At 43.6% G+C, this 25,872-nt stretch overlaps 1 protein-coding gene and 1 long non-coding RNA gene across 22 annotated transcripts in view; one reads left to right on the forward strand and one right to left on the reverse strand.

Moving 5' to 3' along the window:
• The window catches only part of Zasp52 (Z band alternatively spliced PDZ-motif protein 52), a 56,861-nt gene that overhangs the window by 8,378 nt on the left and 22,611 nt on the right, over nucleotides 1-25,872 (reverse strand). For 6 of the 21 annotated variants that reach the window (XM_070212807.1, XM_070212814.1, XM_070212813.1 and 3 more), the window contains exons 3-11: nucleotides 12,453-12,604; nucleotides 12,226-12,382; nucleotides 10,843-10,976; nucleotides 9,963-10,057; nucleotides 7,903-8,296; nucleotides 7,031-7,225; nucleotides 5,940-6,048; nucleotides 3,203-4,252; nucleotides 2,452-2,602 (exon numbers count right to left, since the gene is read on the reverse strand). In XM_070212807.1, the coding sequence (XP_070068908.1) occupies nucleotides 2,452-2,602; nucleotides 3,203-4,252; nucleotides 5,940-6,048; nucleotides 7,031-7,225; nucleotides 7,903-8,296; nucleotides 9,963-10,057; nucleotides 10,843-10,976; nucleotides 12,226-12,382; nucleotides 12,453-12,604 (2,437 nt within the window). Of the gene's footprint in view, nucleotides 1-1,688; nucleotides 1,878-2,451; nucleotides 2,603-3,202; nucleotides 4,253-5,939; nucleotides 6,049-7,030; nucleotides 7,226-7,902; nucleotides 8,297-8,981; nucleotides 9,250-9,571; nucleotides 9,728-9,962; nucleotides 10,058-10,842; nucleotides 10,977-12,225; nucleotides 12,383-12,452; nucleotides 12,605-25,872 lie in introns of those variants that run through there. The other 15 variants (XM_070212820.1, XM_070212825.1, XM_070212826.1 and 12 more) reach the window with 12 other exon arrangements.
• Nucleotides 16,183-18,527, forward strand: LOC138912325 (uncharacterized). The gene is made up of 3 exons (XR_011417849.1): nucleotides 16,183-16,517; nucleotides 16,650-17,317; nucleotides 17,627-18,527. It is a non-coding gene; the product is annotated as an uncharacterized lncRNA (long non-coding RNA).

Genomic DNA, 25,872 nt, shown 5'->3' on the forward strand with positions numbered 1-25,872 from the left:
AGTTCGGTTGGGGGGGAAAACTGAGGCGGATGCTTGTTCGTATAATAATGGCTGGTAATTTATCTGCTTTCGTTTACATTTCCCGCTCCGTGTGGGAAAGCTGCCTGTGCGTGTCGGCATTTGTGCAAGGCAAACATTTGTTTGCCGGCACATTTCTTGTTTTTTCCCTCCCTCTGTGGAAAGCAAATTGGAACTGGATTTGCTCATATGCCGCCACTCGTTATTTTTGGGAGGCCAAAACCCAAACCGAAAATAGATAACCCCAAATGATTGCTGCGGTTGTGCGTGATTTTCGCTTTGATTAGGAGATTGATTCCTGGCGGAATGAAGATTTATGTGAGCAGAAGAGCCTCTTCGCTTCTCTTCGGCGTCCCTTGCTAATTGCATTTTTAATTGCTTAACGAATGTGGGCGCTGGCAAAAATTGCCCCATAAATCGGTAGTGCAATTGCTGGCCCAGCCATATTTGTTGTTAATTCATTTCCGTTATGACAGCCAGCATCGCAGCGCGGTAATTGATAAACAAACAAACAAACAGACAAACAAGGAGGAGCAGGGATATACGATCCTATATATATAGATGTATGTGCAGATGGTGAAGAAAAAATACCAGAAATTGCCGCGAGAGGCCCAAAGTGTTCTTGTTAAAGCCGCAAAATCACAGTGAGCGAGAAAATCGATTTTTTTGGTGGAAGATCCAAACCGAAGTGATCCAAAATTCGATTTTCTAGCCCCCATAATTTTCTATTATTATTTTTTTTGCCAGATTAATTATTAAAAATTTCCGAATTTCTGCTAAAATTTAATTTGACTTTTCCCGTACGTTTTCTTTTCAAACCCACTGTCTGTGGCCTTCTTCATTTTCCCCGATGGTTTATTTGCGCTGCATTTAAAGCCCTTTCCTGCGTCCTGGTGAAAAGGAGCGGAGGAGGCGACCACAATGGCAACAGAATCGCAGTCTGAGGCAGGAATTGCAGCGGCAACCGAATACATTTTATATCATTTATTTCTGCGAACATGAATGGGTCTCGTTTCGTTGCACTGGCAACGCGTTACGTATACGCAGCGTATCGGTTTGGTTTGCTTTCATTCGGTTTGGTTTTTCGGATCGGTTTGGTTGGGTTTGGGTTTGGGTTTGGGTTTTGGGTTGGGGTTCTCCACCCTGCGTTCTCATTTTCCCCCAATTTTCCCTTCGATTTCGCATTTGCATTCGCATTCGCCTTTCAGCACTTTCGACTGGCACACGGAAGTGGAAGATGGCAATCGCATTGGCATTGAAACCGCCGATTGCACCGCCCCCCCATTTTCAGCATTTTCCCCGACGCGGTTACATCGGCCATTGTCAGTTTTAATTTCCCGTCTGGGCCCATAATAATGATAAACACATTTTAAAATGTTTCCACCTATTGATTGAGTTTGTCAACAAAATGTTTCCATTATTAACGCATTCGCAATGGGGGATGTGGCATAATCGGACCTGCTAATGAAATTCATTTGTGTGCTTGGACCTGAATGGGTTTTGTATCGTGATGATGGATATGTGATATATGGCAGAACTCTTTAAAGCAGCAACTTTCGGACTCAACAAGTGAATTAATCTACGGCAGTGAGTTTTCAAAACTGAACAACTACTGAAACTTTGGCTGCGAGGCAATGGGATTTTCTTTTGCATTTTTGCCAGCATTTTACCTCGGTAAACATTATTATTGTTGTAGGTGCTATAGTTGTTGTTGTTGCTGCCGTAGCTGGTGGGGTTGATGATATAGGGGGACTGACTCGGGGTGCTATAATTAGATCCCATGGGGTAAGAGTTCCTATACTGCTGCTTCTGTTGCTGATTGTTGTATTGCTGCTGCTGTTGGTACCTTACATTACGACCTACATATGTACACGGCACAAAGAAATCGGTATATATACACGGGCAGCAGACAAAACATATATATAGTGTATAGGGTGTATAGAGTGTAGAGTAACTTAAACTATGCTAAACGTTTTATGCAGCCACATTTGCCAAATAGTTTTCATTTAGTTGCTCACATGGGCGGGGGTTTAAACGAGCAGAAAATGGTTTAGTAAATTTCGCCAGAAGCATCTCGATAATTTCGATAATCTGAGGACTGTTGTTGGTTAGTTCTTCTCTATTTACGGTTAAGTCAAGTGCAATTTATTTATCGATCAATATAAGAATATGTATATATAAAACTCATCGTCGTTACAAAACAGAAATCCGGTTAATACTATACAACGATCGCTCTCTACATCGTCTATCACTCATAGTTTTTTTTGGGTCTTTTTTTTCTGGCTAACAACAAAGGAACTAAATTGTGGGCTATAAGGTATAAAAGGTATACGGTTTTTGGTACAAGTATATGGTACAAAATCTCAATTGGCTTAAGCGACTAGACCCATTCACCTTCTGACAGACAGCCGTCGTCATCGGCATCATCCTTACCTTGTTGGCCGACATTGCTGCGGGGCAGGGTGGCATAGGGGTTGTTGCCACCGGGAGCGGGACGCGGCGACTGCTGCTGCTGCTGCGGCGGATAGGTCACCGGCGACTTGGGAGCGGCGGCACCGAAGGGACGAGCGTAGCCCTGGTTGACCTTTGGATGGTAAAATTAAATATGTGCCATTAATTGGGTTCTCTTACTCAATTGGTTTCTTTTTGATTTAGGGCCAAACACTTTACAACACTTAACAAAAGTCTTAGTTAGTTTTCTGAGGGCTAATCTGAGCGAGCTGCGGCGCGAGCTGAGCGGAGCAGAATGCAAGGTACTTACTTTTCAGGCTGGTTTAAGGTCAAAATAACAGTGAGCAGCAGGGTTTATTAAAAAACAGGGTTTATTTTAAACAATGAAAAAAAAATTACCAAAATTTTTAAAATAGTTAAACAATTTTATACCACAAAGGAAATTTTTTTTAAGCTTTTTCGTGACTTTAAGATATTTTTTTACTTTTAAAGGAAAACGTCTATAACAAGTTATTAAAAATTATGTATACCTGATTTTCAAGTGGAATCTTTAATTAATGAAAATACTTTCAAGAGATTTTTCCAAATAAAATTCCATCTACAAGTTTCCCCAAAGGTTATCAATTAAAAATACCTGTTGCCATCAGTAGCTTCCCATTTAAAAAACGACACTACCCTGTTGCTCACTGTCCTCGACCTTGGTCTAATTGGGGGGCGGAGTGGGGTGGTTTACCTTGTAGCTGGGACCCGCCCCTTTTCCGGGGGCCTGCACGCTGCGGATGACGTTGCCGGTGAGCGTGACGTACTCGAAGGGCTGATCCCCGGATTGCTGAGGGGGCTGTGCTGTTGGGGGGGCTATGGCCCCCTGGTTGGTGTTAATCTGGCCATAAATCGAAGACGGCTCATCCGCCACGTAGGCCGACATATTGTCAGATGATGTTGCTGTTGCAGCTGGGCTATCTGTTGCCGTTGCAACTAGAGGTGTTGCTGCTGCTGCTGGGGCAGCTGGTGTTGCTACTGTTGCTGTTGCTTGGGGGCTTGCAACCTGATGTGGGTTAAATTTCAATTGATTAGCAAGTGTCGCCGTTAGCGCTGCCACAAGCGGCTGTTGTTGGTGTTGCTGGTGGGGCACTGCGAATGGCTTGGCCGTGCTGTTGTTGTTGTGTCTCTGTGGAAGTGTTGTTGTTGTTGTAGCTGTTGTTGTCGTGTGTGGTGTGGTGTTGTGGTGTTGCTGCTGCAGCTTGTTGGAGTACTCTTTCAACAGCTGGTTGTACGCATTGGGGCCCTTGTTCTGCGTATTCATGTCGTTCTCATTCTGCGCACCAGCCTGCAGCCTGTAATTCGTCACGGCCTGGGTTTCTGGGATCTGCGGAGGAGGCGGCGGCGGCGGGGAGGGTGGCGCTGTCATTGTGTAATTATCACCCTGACCGGCGGCAGGAGCAACCACCTCCAGTGACGTGGAGGAGCCGGATGTCTGGCGCGAGTGCAGGGGCGACCCGAAGCGGTCCAGCGATAGTGTGGATGAGTAGCTCTGGTGGCTCTGGCCCACGCCACTCCCACTGCCACTCCCACTGCCGCTGCCGCCCACTCCGGAGGAGGAGGAACCACTGGAAATGGACGACAGGCTGCTGTGAGTGCGTGTGTGCTCCTGCTTTTGCTGCTGGCTGGTGGACAGGTGCTGCTCCGGGGAGACCAGTTGCTGCTGCTCCTTCTCGTACTGCAGCAGCTGGGTGGGCGAGGGGGGCGGTGGCAGGGGCAACTCCTGGCTGCTCTCAGACTCAGGCTAAATGGGTTAATAAGGGCGGGCGGGAAGGCGGGCAGGCGGGGGTTAACAAAAGGCAGTTAATTAAAATGCAACGAACAAGGCATGTGGCACACAACCTACGGCTGATGAACTAAGGCCCCCCCAGGTGTGTGTGAGTAGTATTCATGAGTGTGTAGGGTGGTGTTCTAAAAATGGCTAATAGGTCAAGGTCAATGGGCGGGCTAAATAAATGTCCCGATCCCAGAAGGGGAATGCTGAAAAAAGAGGCCATATTCCTTGGGTAATCCACTCGGGTGATTATGCAACCTGCGCAACTGATTCGCTAGAAGAAACGTATCTTCTCCCGGTTTTAGTCACTGAAAAAAGAGTCGTTTCACTCGATTCGCTAATCGTTGGTCGTAGGTTTTGTGTTTTATAATATAAACCGATTTCTGGACACTTTCCGTGTCGCTTTTGGTCACTTGTCTGGTGTCCGCTCGCTGCGGACACAGTTACGGACACTTCGCGGACACGGACACAGAGTTACGGACACGGCTGTTGGGATGCGAGATGCGCACTGAGCACAGGGCGCAAAGAAACTGCGGCCACGGCGGCGAAAAAGCTGCCAAAACCGCTGCAGCTGTGTGTTTTTTATAGATGGCCAAAAATAAAGGAAAAAAAAACAGAGACGATACGGCGGAATGAGTAAAAAGCAGCGCTTGGCATATATATTTAGCTTTTAGCAGCCATTGCACATTTTCGCGAAATGCGCTGGCCGCGGCAGAAACAGAAAGAAAATCAGAAAAATAGTAAAATGGACTATTTATACCCCCCAGTGCAATCAATCTGGCCATGTCGATCCGATTGATTCGACTGTCCGTGCCAAGGGGGAAGTCTTCAGACCCTCAATGAAACCGTGACGATATCCCTTCCCGATCTGCTTACCCCATGAGCCATCAGCCGTAGGTCGATCCAACAAACATAAACAATAACTCCATGCAAGGCAAACAGAGGACTCACGCAAAAACACAGAGAGAATAAAATAGAAACACAGGCAAAAACACATAAACAAATTTTGTGCACAGAGAAAATGGCATGGCAATGTGTTAAATAAATTGTAAAACAAATTAACCATTTCATATTTATTCATTGAAAAATAATTGTGGCATATTTAAGCTATGCTTTTGATATTTTTAAAACACCTCAAGGAATAATTCGCTCAAACAGCTTCGCATACTTTTCCTCTGTGCTGGCAAATGCATAAAACTTTTCCATTTTCATTTGATCGCTTTGTGGCCAAAGAAAAGTGAGGAACGCCAAAGAGAAAGCAGTAAACAAGAAGCGCTTCTTGATAAAATTGCCCGAGATGTTTGAACTTCTTTGCTGGCATAAAACTTTTTGCATTATATTGCATTTTTCTCTGCCTTGTTGTTTTCTGCAGATGATTTTTAACATTTTAGCATATGTCGGATGCTGGCGCTTCCGGCGAAATGTGCTGAGTTTAAGCAAACATTTTTCCTGGCAATATGATAGAATTGAATGTTGCGAAAGCAGAGTCAGGTGGAAAAGGTGGGAGTGGAAGTGGGATTCCTCCGACTCAAGTTTCTGTGTTTTCTGTGTCTATATCTATATACATCTGTGTTTCGTTGAGTGTCTGACATTGTTTTAGCCACGGCAGCAGGGAACAGTTAACACTTAGAAGGTATTCCCAGGAATCTTCACTTACCGGTGCCGGGGCGGGGGTGGAGTTTCCATTCGAGTATCCATTCGAGTTGCCTCCGTAGCCGTGCGAGTTCAAGGCCGACGAGATGGTGGTGGCACTCAGCTTGGTGTTTCTGGAAATGGGAATAGGAAAATAGAATAACAGAAAAGATAACTTTAGACAGGTGCCCGATAAATCAGATTTGCCAGCGGTAATTGCCTGTCACCAGCCATTCGCATTAATTGCCCCCCAGTGCGAGACCTTTAATTTAGTTTTGGCCAGCAATGACATCGTTTTAAATTAAGCAAACAGCACGCCAAAAGCCCAAACAAAAATTTCAAATGCCAAATGCAAATTGCAACTGTCACTGGGTGAATACTATGGCATTTTTGACACACCAGCAATATCGCACACCCTCGGGCTGTTCGGACCCCTCAAATATTACAACCCCAATCGATGGCTGGATTCCTGGGAAAATGCATTCCCCAGTTCGTTTGCCATCGTTTTAGTTGGCATGCAAAGTATGTGGCACACACATATGTTGCCAATTCATTTATTAAAAATTTGCGGCACAGCCGATGACACGTCAGCAGAGCAATCAGTGTCGCCTCTTTCATTTCCAAAATCGGAAAGTGGCCAACCAAAACAAAACAAGCCAATGGGATTTTTTTAAAGGGAAAGTTGGAGACTTAAATACCCTAAGAACCCATAAAAAGAAGAAATCTCATATTATATTTTTCAAAATTTTTAGATGTTGTATTAAATCTATAGAATTGCTGTTTGAAATATATTTTAAATCCAACTACTTAAAACCCATTTTACTTTATAATATTCAATACAATATATCTCTCTTAAGAGTATTTCAAATGGTCCCTCCCGAATATATGTACATATTCCGTTGAGCATGGGCGATTTTTCGTCGCCGGCATGTCAGCCGTATTTTGGCATATAGCGAATGCGCTGAATTTATTTATATTTGATTTTCAACTGTACCCAGGACCCTCTCCTGGCTATCCCCTTCCCTCCCCCTCCGCCACTGACCAATTGGCCGTGTAAAGGGACATGCCGCGCAAAAAAATCAAAGGAAATATTCGGGAATAACTGGGATCACTTACGGCTTGATGGGAACTGGGACGTAACCCTCGGTGCCGGAGGGAGGATTATTGATGGCGGCCTGCTTGGCGTGGATGTCGCAGTAGAGCTTGTTGTTGAAGTTGTAGTAGCCCTGGTTCTTCAGCGAGGTGCCGCAGGTGGCACACTTGAAGCACTCCACGTGCAGGTTCTTGTCCTTGATGCGCACGAAAACGCCACTGAAAAATTGGTAGGGGATAAATGGGATTATTAGCGGGATTATTATGATGGAGGGACAGTTCGAGAGGCTCTTCAAGGATTAAAGGAATCATTGGAATTTTCGATAAATTTGATACGAATTCTTATAAAACTTATATTTATGCAGGTGATTATTACCCTCTGTATAATTTCAGAATGTAAATTGAAGAATATTACAAATAATTTCCCACCCTAAAGAGCCCCTCGAAAGTTTTGCAGACATTCATCTCGATGATTGAATGATTGATCAAACAGCACTTGGTAACTGGATTACTGATTACTACTGATAGTTCGCTGTGCATTTGTGTGTGTACATCGCAACAGTCCCCGAGCGAATCTGTTAGCCGTTTCGTGTTGTTGAAGGTAATGCGAGAAATATGTAAAAAGCTATAATGCATTATCGAGTTAAGCTCCGCTGGCGAGCCAATTAAATTGGCATACAAATTAATACAAATGACGGTGGCTGTTCCCATGGATCTGGTCTGGATCAGGAGCTTTATTCCTGGGCCGGGGCTCAGGTGTTGGGGAGTGCGTGAATGGCAAACAATTGACTTGGCCGCCGTGAGTCCGTGGAATAAAAGCGAATTAAAATGCAGACACACGGGTTGGGGGAAGGACGCATGAATTATCATTGATTCGGCGAACAACGAGTCCTTACACAATGCCCACGCCGCACAGCTGGCAGGCCGGATGTCCGCTGGCGGTCAATGGACGTGGTCGACCATCCTGGTCGGTGGCCAGTGCCGCCGCCGCAGCCTCCATTTCGGCCTTGTACTCGGGTCCCTGGAGCCCTGGGCAGATGGGCAGCACAATGATGCGCGGATCGGCCTGCTCCTGATCCTGCTGCTGCTGCTGTCTGAGCTGCTCCTCTTTATCCTGCTGGGCCACCGGCAGACTGGGCCTGTGTGGAGCCGCCGGCGCCAGGGTGTTCGACTGCAGCGGCACCCCAATCCGCTCATCCTGCTGAAACTGGTGGTGCAGCGGAGTGCGTCGCTCGTTGCCGCCAATTGCATGGCTCTGTGTCCAGTAAAAATTGGCGGGACTGTGTGGTTCTACAGCATCATCATCATTATTATCATTGAAGCGGAAGAGCTCAATCAGTTATTTGGAAAATACGCATGTACACAAACAACCTGCCTAAAGTCTGCTCCGGGAAAACTGAACCCTCTAAGCACCCCACTAATTGCTGGGAATTAGTTAATAATGCAGAAGCATCGCTTTTGTTGCTGTTAGTCAATGTGCATACACAAATGCTAATTTACACGCAGGAGGTGGTATTTAGTCGCTCTGGTAAGGGGATAAATATTTGTATCTCAAAAGGACAAAATGTGTAATTAGCAAATCCTTTGAAACTGGCTTCGGTTTACGATTTAATTTATTTAATTCCTCATATTTGTTAAGGAATTATTCTAATTTATTACTGAATATTTCAGATATTTTTAAAGGGAATAATTGAAATAAATTCAAATGCCATTTAGTTTTTAAGATACATTTGTAAAATAGTCGATTTAAAGATCTTGTACTGATTATTTTTAAAAGAATCAATCTAAATACTAATTTTGTTTTGGGAAAGCCAATCACTATTATCAAGAACAGAACCAAGTGATTTAGGTTTAAGGAGTACTTCTAATCCTTTTGAGTTTTCAAGATACCCATACTTATCATCCTATCAAAACTAGTTAATACCCTATTTTATTTTTATTGGGGCAGTGAGTTCCAATAGGCTTCTGCACTTACGTAATGAGGCGCTCGCATTCGGTGCAAATGTTCTGGCCAGTTGGGAGTCCGCCGGTGCTCGGGGGCTTGGGGGAGTTCACGGGGGCGCTGACATGGCGAGTGGTGCTCGATTGCTGTTGTTGTTGTTGTTGCTGGTGATAGTGTTGCTGTTGCTGTTGTTGGTTGTATTGCTGTTGCTGATTGTATTGCTGTTGTTGGTTGTATTGCTGTTGTTGTGGTTGTTGCTGTTGCTGGGGTGCATCATGCTCGTAGTGGCTGTTGCCGAATGCTGTTTGTATGTATTGTTGTGGGGCGGTGTTGTGATTGTTGTTGCAGGTTGTTGATAGTTGTTGATTTTGGTGTGTATGAAAAACAGTTTAAATACAAACACGAGTTAGACAGAAAGATAGACAGAAAGTGGGTTTTCAATGGGTGTGTCTTAAAGTCTTATTCAGCAGTCGATGGGAGACAGAAATGAGCTGGCAATTCAAACAAAAATCTAGCCCATAAAGCTTTTACTAATTGTAAACAAATAAATCAATAGATATTCTGAAGGAAAGATAACTAAACTATGTAACCCCAAACGTTTTGTCTATAGAAAACTCTTCGCCTCACTCAAAAAATAATACTTTAATATCTACGACTTTTTAGGTCCGTGCAGGTGACTTTGAAATTGTTGGTTAATATATTTATAGACATGACTGTGTGTGGGCACTAGAAATGTGTCTTAACATAGAGAAAACGAAAGTCCATTTCCTTTTGCTGGTCTAATGGGTTAAACGACAAAAGAACAGAAACAATTTAGTTACATTTGGATTGTGTGGGGTACATTTCAAGGTCCCTGCTGGGCATTTTAAAAAAACACTGGCTAGCATCTGGCAGACTGCCCGCCCACCTGGCCCACCCACCCCCGCTAATCGCCCAGAACATCGCTAGCGAACGGATTGGCTCCGTTGTTTAGGATGAGCAGCAGGCGGGCCAGCTCGTAGTTGGCGTCATTACCTGGAGTGGACTGGCCGGTCTCCTCCTCGCGCAGGAACTTCAGAACCTCGGAGCGATCGCCCTGGTATTCCTTCTCGTTCTTCTTGAAGTTGACGCTGGAAAATAAGAAATTAAATAGTTATAATTTTAGGAAAACATAAGATTAAAACCACTTTACGAAACAGATGTGTTAAATTTCCCAGACTATGCATTTGTGTTTTATTAAGTAAATATTTTATAATTAAGTCCACATTAGAAAAATGCAATTTGTAAACGTGTACAAATTGGTGAGAAATTCTCTTGCTTAAGAAATTTACCGAAGGAAAAGGAAGGGAATTTCGGGGGAAGAAAAGTGAGTTTCAACGATTGGAATGTGGATGAAATCTCGCAACGAAACCAAGAGCCCTTGTGCTCGGGTGTAGCATACTTTCAAGCGTGCACACTGCTCAGCCCGAAAGTATGCTCCTCCGCTAAGTGAGTGAGTGGCGGCAACAAGATTGTTACGCATCCGCCGCGTTGGCCAGAAATCCCCCAAAGAAATTAAGCGCTAAAGGCGCGCGTTGCGGACCCACGCGTGCGTTTTGGCCCACAAAAGTCGACAACTGGCACAAGCTGAAGCACTTGGCCCGACTTCTCTGCAGCTATGGCTATCATTTGCCAAATTGCACTCACCGTTTCGAACGGCCTGCGGTTCTTCGCACGCCCTGCTTTTTGTTTTTTGCGTTCTGCCTTCTCGTTTTTTTTTTTTCGTTTTGGGGCAGTGCCAAGCAGAGCGGAGAAAGAACATTTTTAAGTAAAACTTTTCCTGCTATTTCGCACTGTCACGGCTGCGGCTCAGACAGTTGTTTGTTGCCTTTTCCCCCGGCTTTCCACCCCGCGCTTTTCCCGTTCGAAAACTTACCCGAGCACACCGCCGGCCAAAACCTCCGCCTGGGCCGAGAGTGTTTCCGCAATAGATTCATCGCTGTAAATGCCAACCGGGGTGTTGTATTGTTTATTGACAATGCTCTTCACTCCGCCATCGCCGCCGTTGGACTGAAAAATAAGTGTGAGAAGTGGCAAATACATGAAAACTTGTGCCGGGCTGAGAAAGTGTGAAATGAGCAAAGTTTCTGATGAAATGAAGGAGGAGAAAAATCTCCCCACGCACTTATTGTAATTGGGAATTATTGTTCTCCACTTCTGAGCCCTTCTCTGCGCTTCTCACAATGTTGACCCAACCAAAACGGAACCTAGTCTGAAAAGTTATTAATTTTAAATAGATGTTATACTTTTCAATCTTTGCTCTCATTGAATATGCAATAACATTTATTAGAATATTCTTTAGTCTTTTATTATATTGCCCTATCCTATATGTTAAGCTAACTGAAACGAGACCTTCCCTATTTCCATTCAGTAATCAATAACATCTCTTCGATATTCTTAAGCCTTTCATAATATTGCCCTAGCCTATATTCCAATTCCAAATTGGGTTTTGTATCCGGCTGCTTTGAAACTTGCATATTAAATTATATTCCCAAGCCGGAGGTGTTTACCAATATCTCAGTAGCATTTCAACCGTGCCATTCGCACAGCCTTAAATCACATTAAGCTGCTATTGCTTTGCCTCCCATAATGTTGTTCCTGAAACTGGGCACATAAAATGATCCCAAATCAATTTCATGTCCGTTGTCATTGGCTGGAGCTATTATTATACAAATTCATAACAATAAAAGATACGTAAATGTATGCATATCACACACACAACAGAGACATTACTATGCATGGCAGAACACAGATACAGATGGAGATGGCAGTATGTGTGTGTGTGTGAGGGACCTTTTGCACATTAATTCTTGCCAGGCAAATAATCCTAGCACTCATATTCATTACTCATTCTGACACTTTTCAGAACTACGCACAAACAAACTGAGCGTCAGACAGACAGACATCGTATAAATGCAAATGTTGTCAACTCATACAGGGGGTTTGGTTTGGTGTTTTGGTGTTAGGGGATGGTATGGGGTTAGGGGATAGGGTTCCTAACCCAACAGCCGAAAATGAAATGAATGAATATGAAAAGCCACAGACAGACAACAAAATAAACGCAAAGTGTGGGGAGTGTGGGCGGTCTAGAACTAACTATCAACATCATTGGTCATCATCAGGACGTCAGCATCAGCTGGGCCACTAAAACTTTCCGCATTCCCAACTTTGGGCTGCCAGTTTATGAATTTTATAAATGATGTGGTGCAGGGATGGGTTTGGGGATCTACTCTGCGTGATTGCAAATTAGTACACTCACGAAGGGACGGGCCGCGTTGTTGTAGCCACAGCCGATGTGCTGGCTGTCCTGTTGTTTGTGAGCCAGAGAGGTCTTCGTCACCGTCTGCAGATACGGCGAGTTGGGCTGCGGCACATTGCCCGTGGGCGTCACATGCGGCCTCCAGGTGGAGCCGCCACTAAGGGAGGGCATAAAATGGAGAAATTATTAAAAATACTATAAACTTCGAGGTACTTTCGACCACTTACCGCTGCACTGTGATGACAAAGTTGTTGCCGGAGCGCACCACAATGTCCTGGGCATCCTTGTGCCTTAGATTGAAGACATCCACGTCGTTGATCTTGACCACCGCATCGCCGGGCTGCAGGCCAGCCTGCTCGGACAAGCTGCCGGCGTTCACCTGGAAGAGTCAGGAAAAACCAGACCTATTAGTAAACATCATATAACCCAGAAAAATGCCCCGTTGGCTTAAAAATTTATTATGCTGCAACGGCAAAAATTGTGAGCGGGGCAATCCGAGTCCAAAACTCGCGGTGGCGCTGATATATAGTATATTCCACATGCCCATAGGAACATCGAAATGCAGATATACATATATCTGGGTTTTTTGGCCCGCAACTATTGGCCAAAGTTTAGTTTTATAGGCGTTGCTTTGTGTGCCTTTTCGGCTGTTTGTTTTCATCATTTATTTATTTCCGAATATATGCATGTTTTCGTTCCGCGGGGAAATCGTGCGGGAAAATGCCATAAATTTGCACGATTAAAATCGTAAAAGTTACGCCGGAGATTCTTCTATATGGCCAGCGGGGTTTTTGTGTGGGCGCAACTGACGCATTCTGCCGGCAGAGAATTTTCAAATTTCAAACTTGAAATTGAAATGTAAGGCAGTGACTTAAAACTCAGGCACGGAGGGCTCTGAATAACCATTCATTACCAAGTTTTGTTTGTGCAGAACAAAGTTAGCGAATGTAGTAAATGGCAGTAAATGTTTATGAAATCACACAGGCATCCTATTTCACACAAGATTTATTCTAACATGTTTTTTGGCTAATTTCAAACTTTATTTTGATATGGTTTATCACATTTTAAAAGGCAAAAAAATATATAAACTTTTTAATTAAGTTATTCAATTTCTTCTTTTCTTGCCTTTTTATTTTTATTTTTATCTATTTTGATTTAAAACTTTAGTTTTATATAGTTTATTATTATTATTTAAAAATAATAAACTTTTAATTAAGCTAAATAAATGCCCTCTTTAGCTTTTCAGCTCCATTTAAACTCAACCTTCTTTCCGCAAATTTAAAGCCGCTTAGCATGGAAGTCACTTGGCCTGTCAATGTCGCTTCATCAGCCAAACTAACCAACTAAGCACACACTCAATCCCTGGCACACATAGATACACTCATCAGGCTAAAGTCCACAACCACAAAATACAGCCACACAGGAGCGTCGAGGGGGATAATGGGGGTAGGGGTAGCAACTGCTCCTGTTGCTCCTCTCGGGGTCTAGGCCAAAAGTTGCGAGGCGGGGGATAGAAGATCGAAAGGAGGTCCAAACGGGGGCTCAGGTGTGCCCCAAAATTATACGCGCCATGCACGTATCCACTTTGGCAAATTGTCTGTTTATCAGACAACTGGCAGGCCCAGTCAGTCAGTCCTCGCCGACCCCCTGAAAAACCCCCTTCGCCAACCGCCCCACCCCTCGAAATACCCCCTTTCGTCTGTGGTCGGTTTATATTTGCACAAAACGGGCGACGCTCGTGCAAAAACAAACACAAACAGAGACACTCGCACACAGATACGCCGCCTCGGTGTGTGTGAGCATAAATATTTCATTGGCGCACTCACCAAGCGAGACACCTAAATTTTGTAATATTTACAAAGTTGCCAAAAAACGTCGAAGCCCCCCGAAAACCGAATCGAATTGAATCGAGGCGCAGCGAATCGGAGCAGCCGAGCAGAGCCGACAGGTTAACCGAGCCACAAAAATGTACACAGAGGAAAAATGCAGTGTAAATTTATCTTAAGATCAAATCTTTTTAGCACATCAGTAGCTATTATGATTTATTTATGCTAAAAGAAAGGTGTAGTGATATTGATAAAAACAATGTTTCTTTAAGTTCTTACTCTAAGAAAAATCTTTTAAAAATTTTTGATTATGGTGAAATATAAGGAAAAGATCATATTTTAATCGCCATATATTTTATTTTAAAATACTATATGCATTAAAATTTTTTCATCAAATTAAATTTGGGGAAATGTATGGGAACATATTTATTATTTAATAAAATGCCTAAGCTTCTTGTATTATGGTTTTTTTGACCAACTAGGACAACATTTTCCCAGTGCACCCCCAATCCCTGTGTCAAAGCCAAAACCAAAGCCAAATCCAAGTCCATATCCGACGTGTGCCGTTGACATGTTCATTTTCTTGTTGTCGGCTGTGGGTAAAATTGAAATTGCTTGGCCAAGGTGTTTTCCAGACAGCAACAAATAAGTCCTGGCTCCTCGTCCTGCTCATTCCCATTCCCGTTTCCCCCAACCCCGCCTTTAGTCCTCCTCATCATTCAGCCAGTCAGGCAACCGAAATCAAAGCGAACGCGGCCTGAAAAGTATTTTTTTTTGGCACGGCTTCGTGGGTCTGGGATATTGACATTTGGACAGTTTTATGAGTACCTGCGATCCGTGTTTGTGTCCCCTTTCCATTCGAATATATCTAACTGTGCGCTCGTTCGACATTTGTCAGCTTTATAGCATTTGCGGCTGGCCGACAATTGACAGAGCATTTGTTTTTGCTCTTTCGAATGACTTATGAGTTGGCCAGATGTACGAGGAGATGGACAGGCCCGAAATGGCATTACCAGTAGCTTTGCTTTTGGCCCCGCCCTCGGTCACAATATTAGATTTGCTGCCAGTTTCCAGGTCCCACAGGTCGAGCTGGTTGGCCCTACGACGCTGTTTGTTATGACAGACCCAGGATACCGTATTCCTTGTGGAGTATATCAGTCGAATGCCACACATGTAACAATATTAAATTATTTTCTTTACTTCTAGATATAAGCCCTTCTCTGCGCTTCTCAAATACTGGTGTACCCATTACAATTTAAAGCCTCTCTCTGCGCTTCTCATAAAGTCATAAAGCGTGGACACACCCACTATGCGTTTAGGTACCTCCACAGCTCATAGCCTTACATCCCGCTCCTTTTAGTATCCTTCGCCAAGGGAGAAGGACATTAATGCGATGTCCTGGCATATTACATGTGTGTGGCCGCCCTCACACGGGGCCAGAACAACTAAATGAGAAGCGAAGCTGTAGCAGGCAAATGATGATTTATATTGTGACTGGACAGAGCTTGGGCGAAACATGCCCGGCTAAGAGTAAATGTTGTAAAAATAATTTCATTTGCATTATCATCAGCATTTCCCTGGCATGTATTTAGCATTTTACTCCGCATCTGCATATGTATGCTCTCTGCTTCTTTCGTCGGTCCCACTTGAGAGGAGAAGCTCTTGAAATTATATGCGTTATGACAAATACTCCCAGATATATGGCCAAGTGGCTTTCGTGGCGACGTTGGTTTGTTGGCGCTGGCAGCTTGACAAACATTTTCACAAAAGTATGAAGAATTTCGACTCGTTTCGTTTCGTTGCTGAGTTGTTCAAGTGTTTGATTTGCCAGAGTCGAGGGAAAAATGGTCTCGGCCATCGAGAATCGGAAAATCCATAAAGCAAATGAAATTCTGTGGACCGAACCGAAGCCAAAGCCAAAGGCCCGTAATCAAGTCAACTAAGCGCTGCTCAAATCCATTCAAGTGCATTAAAATTGAATTTCGTTCAGCACACAGCACCACACACATGAGGAGTTCAGAGACAAAATAACAACAATGGAACAAAAACCAAACCCCCAAATGCATTCTCTTAAGGGGGAAAATCGGGGAGGTTGGGGAAACGCTCACACATTGTATGCAAAATATTTATGTTGATAAATCAAGTTTGCTTTTGTGGATTAGGTGTATCTCAAATAAATTGAATTTGCGGCGTAAATTAAGCCAGAACCAAGAGCCAGGATACAGGACAAACGTACACACACACATTCACTTCGCAGGACTCTGAAGTGGAGGCCTAGCAGCCAAGTTCTGCCAAGTTGTCGGCCAAGTTATGAGCTTGTTTAATTGAAAATAAATCTGCTTAAAGCCCCAGCTGAGGCGGGCAATATGACAGCCACACACTCTCATTTGCTGGATACTGGCCCTCTATCTCAATCTCCGGCTCTCGGGGGCCGTAAAAAGCGAAAAGAGAAATTGCGGAAAAGTCGTAAGTAGAGCGAACATGAACAAAGCAGATAAAATACAAAATACTGCGGAAATGCAGCGCAAATACAATGAATCTCAATGTGTATGAATATGCATGCTGCATCACTCATACGCCACGTCGTTCCCCCGCTAGAAACAGAAGCCCTCCTCTCCGCCATGGAGCATAGTAAATCACTGGAGACTCCGCCACTGCTGATGCGGCTTTCTGGCACAAACAAATGGCAGCCACAACACTTGACCAGCGCGAATGGGGACGGGATGGTTAAAACTATGGGGCTATGGGGATGGGATCCCGAGGGGCAAACAGTTTCCAACTAGACTGAGCTGGCTGCCAGCGATTAAACCGAGCCAAAGAGTGAATGAAAAACACCAAGCTACCGGCTAGAGAAACAATTCACTTGCACTTCGTTTGCCTGGCAGTTTAAAGTGCTCCTAGCCATCATTTCTCTCTCTCTGGGCCTTCCATTTCGACCAGGCTTAAAGCCCTCGACTTTTTATGTTTCCCCAGCCCTCAGCCACCAGCTTCACTTTCAATTATATTGGAAAAAGTCACCAAATCACTTGCTAATGGCTTCGGCTTTGAACATAGCCTCCTCCTCCCAGCCTTATAGTCCCAGGTCCCTGGTTTTACTGGGCTGACCAGCCTGGCAGCCAGACAGACAGACAAATAATATTTATTTATTGATGGCGAAATATGGGCGGCAGCAACTGCAACATCGTGGCACCCGCCAAACTGTCGGCAACATTTATAAATTATGATTGCAATCAACGTTCAACAAAAGCGCGTTCCACCATCAGCTTGTAAGTTGCTTGTAATACTCTATAGCATTTGGGTGCTAGCAACCCCTTTAAAAATATGATTTTCTGTATCTTTACATTTCCTTGAACATTTTATTAAAGGTTTTAAGTTGTGAGATATTTATCTGATATTTCAAATACCTTTTTTCCAACTATCTTTAAAACTTTAAAATAGTGTACGTGCTTTTAGATATTTTTCATGCCATTTAAAGCAGTTTTAAATTAAAGAATTAAAAGAAAATCAATTTATGTTAGAGTATTTCCACTTATACAAGAATTTCGTAACTAGATTTCCCTTTTCTGATTTGGTAGAATGACAGATGCAGCCATGCACACACAAAATGGATGGAGATGGAAGGGAAGGCAGAGAGAGCGTGAGAGTGAAACACAGTCTGACTGCAATAAACGTGACAATTTATATAAATGTTGCATATTCATAACGAGGAGCAATGGGAAAAAGTTTGCCACAATGCCGCGCATTTTGCGGCCACCAGCTCCCGGCTAATGAATGTTGGCCATGAGATCCATGAGAAAAGGAGGAGGTGGAGTGACTCCTATGTGGAGCAGTCACTGCCGGCAGGCGGATTCCAATTCCAATTCCATTCCCATTTCCACTTCCACCCAGGGACTCTTTCTAATCCGCTGCGTGGGCGCAGTCAGCCCGACGATCATTAATCTGCGGCTAATGCCGGACCTCACTTGCAGGTCTGGAAATCACTCGGACATGGGTAGGATGTATCTTCGCATCTGGTATCTGCGGATCTGTGGGCCGGCGTGTGTGGATTTCCTGGACAGCTGAGGCAACACCTCTCGAGAAACGACGAAATCGCCTTGAGGGGCTTGGCTCTGACTTTGGCTTGGCTTTGGCTTTGGATTTGCACTAGACACTTGTGAGTTGTGACAGCAGCAAAATGGCTAAAAACGAGTGAGAAATTGCCAATTGCAGTTGCCAAGTCCAGGTGAAAGTCTCGCTCACGCACGGGCTTGTGATAGATTCGCTGATTACTCCGGGGGACAGGTTTTCTCGGTCTGAGATACAATTTAAACGATTCCCACTCACGCATGACATTTCTGTAATTTCTGCAATTTTTATGGCCACTCGAGGAAAGTGTTTAGCTGCATTCACACAGGAAAAAAATTGACAAAAGATCAGATCAGATTTAAAAGTCTTAAAGCAGTATTTTTATAAATTTTATGAAATGGTAAAATATAATGTTGGTATTTGACATTAATTTTGTATTGATATGAAATAAGTTAGAAATTACACTACTTAATTTCGAATTGTTTTCTGTGCATGCACACGATGTACATGTGGTTACGGATCTTGCCAGGAAATTGATTTAAATAGTCAGTAATTTCCTCTTCCAATTCAGAATTACATTCTTATAAATCAAATCTTACTTTGAGTTCTTTCTACAACTCCCTTTGAGGAGTTGATCCAATTTAGCTCGTATTTTTATACCCTTGCAGAGGGTATTATAATTTTGGTCAGAAGTTTGTAACGCAGTGAAGGAGACGTTTCCGACCCCATAAAGTATATATATTCTTGATCAGGATCAATAGGGGAGTCGATATAGCCATGTCCGTCTGTCCGTCTGTCCGTCTGTCCGTCTGTCCGTCTGACCGTCTGTCCGTCTGTCCGTCTGTCCGTCTGTCCGTCTGTTTCAATACCGTTTGCGAGCTCAGTTTAAAAGCTAGCGCCTTGAAACTTTCACAGTCGTCCTAAAACATGTGTACGCAGATCAAGTTTGAAAGCCGACCCGATCGGACGTCTATATCCTATAGCTCCCATAGGAACAATCGGATATAGCTTTCACAAAATGAAGATATTTCGCTCAGTGTAAGAGCTATTGACATGAATCTTTCCAAATCTTATTTTTTTGTGCGTACCTTGATCAGGGTAAAAGCGCGTGCCGATCGGACGTCTATATCTTATAGCTCCCATAGGAACAATAGGGTGAAATCGGTCAAAATTTGACGTTTTTCAGGATATTTCGCGCAAAATATAAGCTATTCCCATGAAACTTTCCAAATCGTATTTTTTTGTGCGTACCTTCATTAGGGTAAACCCGCGTGCCGATCGGGCGTCTATATCCTATAGCTCCCATAGGAACAATAGGGTGAAAAATTTAAAAATTTTATTTTTTTTAATTATAAAATATTTTGTTGTTTATTAATTCATGTTGCTAGTCTAGTCAAGTTTTAATTCGTAAAATCTGCAAGGGTATTAAAACTTCGGCTTGCCGAAGTTAGCTTCCGTCCTCGTTTCAACTAACTCTCAAAGATAGTTTCCCCTTAACAGGCTACCCCCATCTCGGCTCCAATTTAATCATCGCCACTCGCAGCTCACACAAGCTCATCTGGCGGCTCATCTTCTTGGAGCAATTTACGGCTCCCAGAATCCCCCTTTTTCCGACTTGTCTCAGACTGGAAATTGAGTTTAAATTGCTCTCAGCTGATGCCGGAGCTCCTCTTACCCGGAGATAAACTAGAATTTCAATAAATGTCACATGTCCCGCGTACGCAAATTGTTGATTAAAGCGAGCGGAGCAACCTGAAGCTGAACCCGAACTCCGGGGGCCAAGAAGGGTTCATTAGGCAACGGGATATCCAGTATTACAGTATCTAGTATAGACCCCTTATATATATGGGTTAATAAGGCGGGAGCAGCAGGATGTGTGCAGCTTCCACCTCGGCTGACATCTTGTGCCTTGAATGTCATTAGCGTGGCTCGGTGTTAGTTGCCCCCCGAATCCGCAGATCCCCAGGGGCACATCCACCGGCGAATGAAACCCCAAAAACCCAGGCACACAGCCAAGCAGGGGCGGAGGTGGAAAGGGGCTTAGAGAGCCTGGCAGACAACTGCCAACTGCCGCAGCGCAAACAAGATTAATTAAGGAATGTAAATTTCGCAAAATTACGCGCCATTGTTTGACTCTGGCCCTCTCTTTCTGGCCCTGTCCCCCGGCAGATCTCCATCTCTATCCAGCTGTGTGTGCGAAAGGGTGTTGAGATTTTTTCCATTAACAACATCATCAATGGGCCGCGGGTCGCAAGGTCGAAAGGTGTCCTGCCCCATCTACTTTTCAACCCATTTCCCTCCCTGTCTTTGCTTGTTTGTTGTTGTGCGACGGGTTGTTGTTTGGGAACTTAGCGGATTTCTACCGACTGCGGCCAGGAGTTTAGCCAGCTTTTCAATTTCAGCCACTGCGCCCCGTCTTCTGGTTTTGACCAGAGTTCTGCGCTTGTCAGTCGCCGCATGAGCCATTTGAAGGGTTGGCCAACATTTTTAATTAGTGTCGTCAGCGTCAACGTCGTTTGTTGCTGATAGTACTCAGTAATTTAAGATTAAAGGGGAATGTTATTTGTAATGGCAGGAGATAAAACTCACATGAACTGCGGCTTTTCAACTGGAATAAATATAAATGTTATGATAATGCTGAAAAAGACTTAACAGCCTTAACCCTTTTAACATCCAAAAAAAAGATTATATAAAATGATGATCAGTTTGATATTATGACTTGAACTCTAACTCAGAGACTCTTCGAGAGGAAGAATATAAGATTTACCAGTATTGCATGGTAAAAACGATATAATTTTAATAATTGGTTTGAAAAGCGTTTTTTCTATGAATTATCCCCTTTCCTGTCAACAAAATCATTATTTTTATTGCTTTTAACTATCCTGATTTCTTAATCATTAGTGTCTAACACCACTCTCCTGATGTCATACAATTACTGGGTATTTCCAATTCGAATTTCCCAGCCAACCAACCAATCCGTTTGTTATTTCTTCAGCTGGTTGTGGCTGCGGTTGCCTTGAACCCTTTGTGTATTGTGTCAGAAGCATGCATAAATTATATTTTCTGCGGGACGGTGTAAAATTCTAATGAAGCCCGAAATTGGTTGCGGGAAATAACCAAGACGTGTGGGCCACACTCGCACTAACACAGTGGATTGGGAAATTTTCGGTAGTGGAAATGGGAAACTTTCCCAACTACCTGCTTCCTGCTGGGCGGCAATGTGTTTTCGCATTTTCCCGCCACGCATCCCGACCAATTTCCCGGCGGTGGCCAATGGTTTGGGCCATTGTTTACGCATTCGCCGACGAACGTGTCGAAATGCGAGGCATGCGAGTCAGCTGCCATAGTATCTGTATCTATGTATCTGGTATCTTCGATTGCAACTGGACTGCAGTCTGGCATATTTGGGTCAGCCTTTAAATAAACTCCCTGGCTGTGCAGGAAATGCCTGTTTGTTTGATGTTTCAGTTACACATCTGATGGCTTAATAGGGCCAAAGAGGAGGGGGCAGAAGATGTTGCCTTGGGCTCTGGGTTCCTGGAAATGCCAGAGATGTTCTTCGGCATCCATCAATCCTGGGCGCAGTTCTGACAGCCGTGAAATCGTGTTAAACGTAATCTCAGACTAACCAAAAATCACCCTCCTCCTCCGCATCTCACATCCCAATGCCACAGTTATCCGAGGCATGAATGATGGCACTCAAATTACATTAAATGGAATTTCGATTGAGCCAAAAGACCGACCCTCAGACCCCTCTGCTATCCTCCGATCGAACAGTCCAATCCTCCAATCCCGGAATGACAATGACGATGACAAGACAATGGCGGGGCAACAGAATCCGAGTTCGAAATGGAAACAGTAAATGGCATTTACATGTTCCTGTCATAAGGCCGAAAGGGGAGCCGGGAACCAATTTAATGAATCAGCATCATCATCATCAGCCAGCTCCAGCTATCCAGCTCTCCAGCTATCCAGTCATCCAACTTCGGATAGGCCTCTCCTCTCGAAATGCAGCATTGCAGATATCGGAGAAGTTGCAGCTGCAACGGGTGCAATCAGACAAATGCAATTAGGATTTGGCGACGCTTTCGTGTCGGGCATTCTAAGCATGCCACATCGTCATTCTTTTTCGGGTCTCCGGATTCCGGATGCCCCTTCCCTTTTCCCTCCATTTTTCCCCGGGGGGCGAAATGCAACAAGCCCAAGTTGAGGCACAGACATGTTGCAAGGTCCGACGCTTGCCACCGGGGAGTTGACATGAAAGGCGCCGAAATGTCGATCCACGAGGATGAAGTGAACAACCCAAAGTTGTCCCAAATAGGAAGGGGATTTTTAAGAACTTTCAATTAAAGCCTTGTTTTAAATTGTTCTCTCTTTCATCTTGTATCTTTAGAAGAAAAAAGACATTTAGTCTTAAACGAGCTTAAGCTTTTAATAGAATATTGAAATAAATACTTAATGAGGCTGCTTCATTTTTTAGAAACATTAAAAAGCCATTTTGGTCAAGCATTAAGACATAGTAAACATGAAAATGGTACTTAAGTGAAAATATTTAATTAGGTCATCCATTAAGGGACATTTTCTAAATGGTAAATAGACGCACAAAAAGATAAAAGTGATGCATTTACATCCCTTTTGAATATTGCAAACCAAATATGAAAATCAAATAAAAACGTAAAGAGGGTTTTCAGTTTGATAATGGGAATTGGGTCAGCAAATGCTATTAGTTTCGGTTACGCTTTACAAGTGAAGCAAACGTACTCAATAAAACTTTTAAAGGCTTTTCATATTAAATAAGTTTCCAAATGGAAAGCTGCCTGAGATGCTTAAATACCTCCGCCTTCTGGCCGAAAATTTTCCCCAATTTCCCAGACTCTTGTGTTTGCACTCGAGCAACTTTTGAGCCTTCGTCGGACTGCTGATGATGTCCGCCCGGCTTGGCAGCTCTCAATTAAATATTTAACTTTAAGAAATGTAATTTCAATTAGCGCCACAGCATTTGGCCATTAGCGTGGCGAGTGCCGAATGCCGAGATTTGTGCCAATTGCGAAATGCGGAATACAAAAACAAGAGCTGCGATGAATGTGCAAACAGCAAGGAGCAGCAGGAGTGGGGGGAAAATTGTAGGAATATCGTGGGAGTGGGGGGAGTTGGGAAAGTGGGGGGTGGGAGGATGGGAAAGCGCACAATTCGGACACCACCCGCGCCGCTCGCTCACTCGCTCAAAATCATTACGTGATTAAGGTTGCCATTACGGCCGGGAAAGCAAAAATAGAAAACTAGAGCATGGCACGCAGACAGCTGCAGAGGGGCTTTTCGCGGGGCGGAAAATGGGGAAAACCGGGAAAAGGGGGGCAGACGCTCTGCGGCCGCAATTGCGCTCGCTTGGTTTGGCGGAAAATAAAAAATAAATAAAATAAAATAAAAACCGAAGAAGCAACAAGAACAGAGCCAGCTAAATAACAGCAAATAGAAATAAATAAATCAGAGACACGGCAGCGAAACCCAAGGGAGGGGGAGGAGAAACCCAAAGGGTCGTCTTCGCCGCACAAAAACAATTAAAATGAAAAACCGTAAGCACTCTAATTCCGGGAGGAAAACGGGCAGGGTCCTCTGAGGGGAATTCCCCGCCAGCGAATTCGAATTCGTCCTCCGCACGAGCGAACAAAACGGTTCGAAAACAAATTTGCCGATCTAATTAAAAGCTAAATTGTGACCATTAAACGGGGTTCACAGCGCCACTGCTTGCTTTTACAGAAAAAAGAATCCCAGTGGAAACCATTAAAAAAATATTAGGAATGCTGTTTTGAAAAAGATATTTCACATAAGTAAAAGTGAAATTAGGGCTAGAAATTCTACGAATATAGTTTACTAAAACTGATTCATTAATAAACAAATTTTTTCCAGTGCACTATCAGTGACCTTAAGTGTGCACCACTGCATGGAAAAACATTGAAAAGCATTTAAGTTCGCTCCGCCTTTCAACAAGTTGGCAAGCAATGCAATTTACGGATGCAGGGGGCGAACTGGGTGATGTGGAACGGGTACAAGGATGCAAGGACATGGCCATTAGTGGGCCACGAGAGGAATAGAAAAAAAAAGTATGCCAAGCTGACCACACAGCGCAGGATAACACAGACGAGAACGAGGACGAGTAGGAGGAACTGGAACTGGGAGACTGTGAATGTGAACAGGGACGTCTGGCAAATTGTAAATTAATTGATGAAGGCAACGTTTAGAAGAGACAGGGACAAACTCTGGGACTCCCGTACGCCAGAGGCGGTTGCTGAAAGAGTTGTCTAGGGTTTGACCTATTAATTTGTGTTCAGAATGCAAATTTTAGCAAAATATTTCTTTAAACGTTTTATAAGATATTGTGGTTACTTTAATGACTATACAAAAACTTATCGACTTTTGAACGAAGTAAGTAAATATTTAAGTTCAAAAAATAATAGGAATTCCTCTATCTTATTAAATTTGTAAAATACACTCTGAATGGATTTCAGATAAATTATGATTATTATTTCCTGGAAAGTTTTCTTAAAGCTTAACCCACAAAAATATGTTATGGGTAATAAACCATGAATTATGATCGTATTCGTATAGGTCACTCATCTTAAGGGGGAGTTCTAACCCCCCGAGGACCCCCTTGTCAGTTGTCCCTGGAAATCGAGAAATTCGAACTGCAACTGGCATCTCGAACGGAAAGAGATGGCAATAGAGGAGCAGGATGGAGGAACGCTGACAAATTGCTGGTAGCAAGATTAATGCTTGCATTATCTTTCCTCATTTGTCGATTGTCAATGCAACTGGGCCGCGTCCGCAGCAGAGTAACAGCAACAACAACAACAACAGCCACAGAACCTGCAGGGACAACAACAGAACGCCCCTGGGGCGTGGCAGTTTACCTTTACCTTTGCGTTTTACCTGTCCTGTGCCGCATTGTTCTCTGATTTCCCATTTTCCTCCTCTCTATCGCTGACATTTTTCAATTTGATGATGCGCAACAAGAATAAAAACAACAACAACAACAGCGTGGGCGAGGTCCTTATTTTCCAAGAGCTTTTCTTTTTCCCTTTTTAATGGCATCTGGCGTTGGACAAGGTAATTTCATTTTTATATTAATGACAGTATGTTTGATGCATGTCCCTTCATACGCCGGTCTCGCTCGCTTAATCACTTAAGACTCTTAAATGCGGAAAAAACATTGTGCCATATGGGGTACAGTACCGCTTAATGGCGACATCCTCGATAAAATATGTCACGGTTTTGTTCAATTTAATGCCCGTGGAAATGAAAATACAACCCTGCAAATTTGTCAACAGGAAACGCGAAATTCGCACTAATTAGTCAAGTCATCGATAATTCATCGATGGGGGGCAGAACGGCATCGCGTGACAATCGATGCTTTGGTCGAAAAGTTAATTTCGAGTGTGTGGCAATTGCAGTTGGCTAATTTGAAAATGCAATTTCCAAAATGTAGTTCAATAATAGATAACTGTGCTAATTGGTTTTCCAATTGAATTACCCAAATGCATTTCAGTGCAAATATAATCGACTATGCTTTAAGACGATGGTCCATCACTAATCAGTGTCCTCGCTAGAAAATATATTTTGCCTAATTCGGTGGAAAATAGTGTTTAAAGGCTTTAAAATAATTATCAAGTGTTCAAGGAACAAAAGTTTTCAATGTTTGTCCTAATTTTTCCAGTGAAAACTGAGTGCACAAGTGAAATTTAATAATGATACAGGTAAA

This window comes from Drosophila takahashii, chromosome 2R, assembly GCF_030179915.1.
Source record: "Drosophila takahashii strain IR98-3 E-12201 chromosome 2R, DtakHiC1v2, whole genome shotgun sequence".
In the NCBI taxonomy this organism is placed as follows: domain Eukaryota; kingdom Metazoa; phylum Arthropoda; class Insecta; order Diptera; family Drosophilidae; genus Drosophila; species Drosophila takahashii.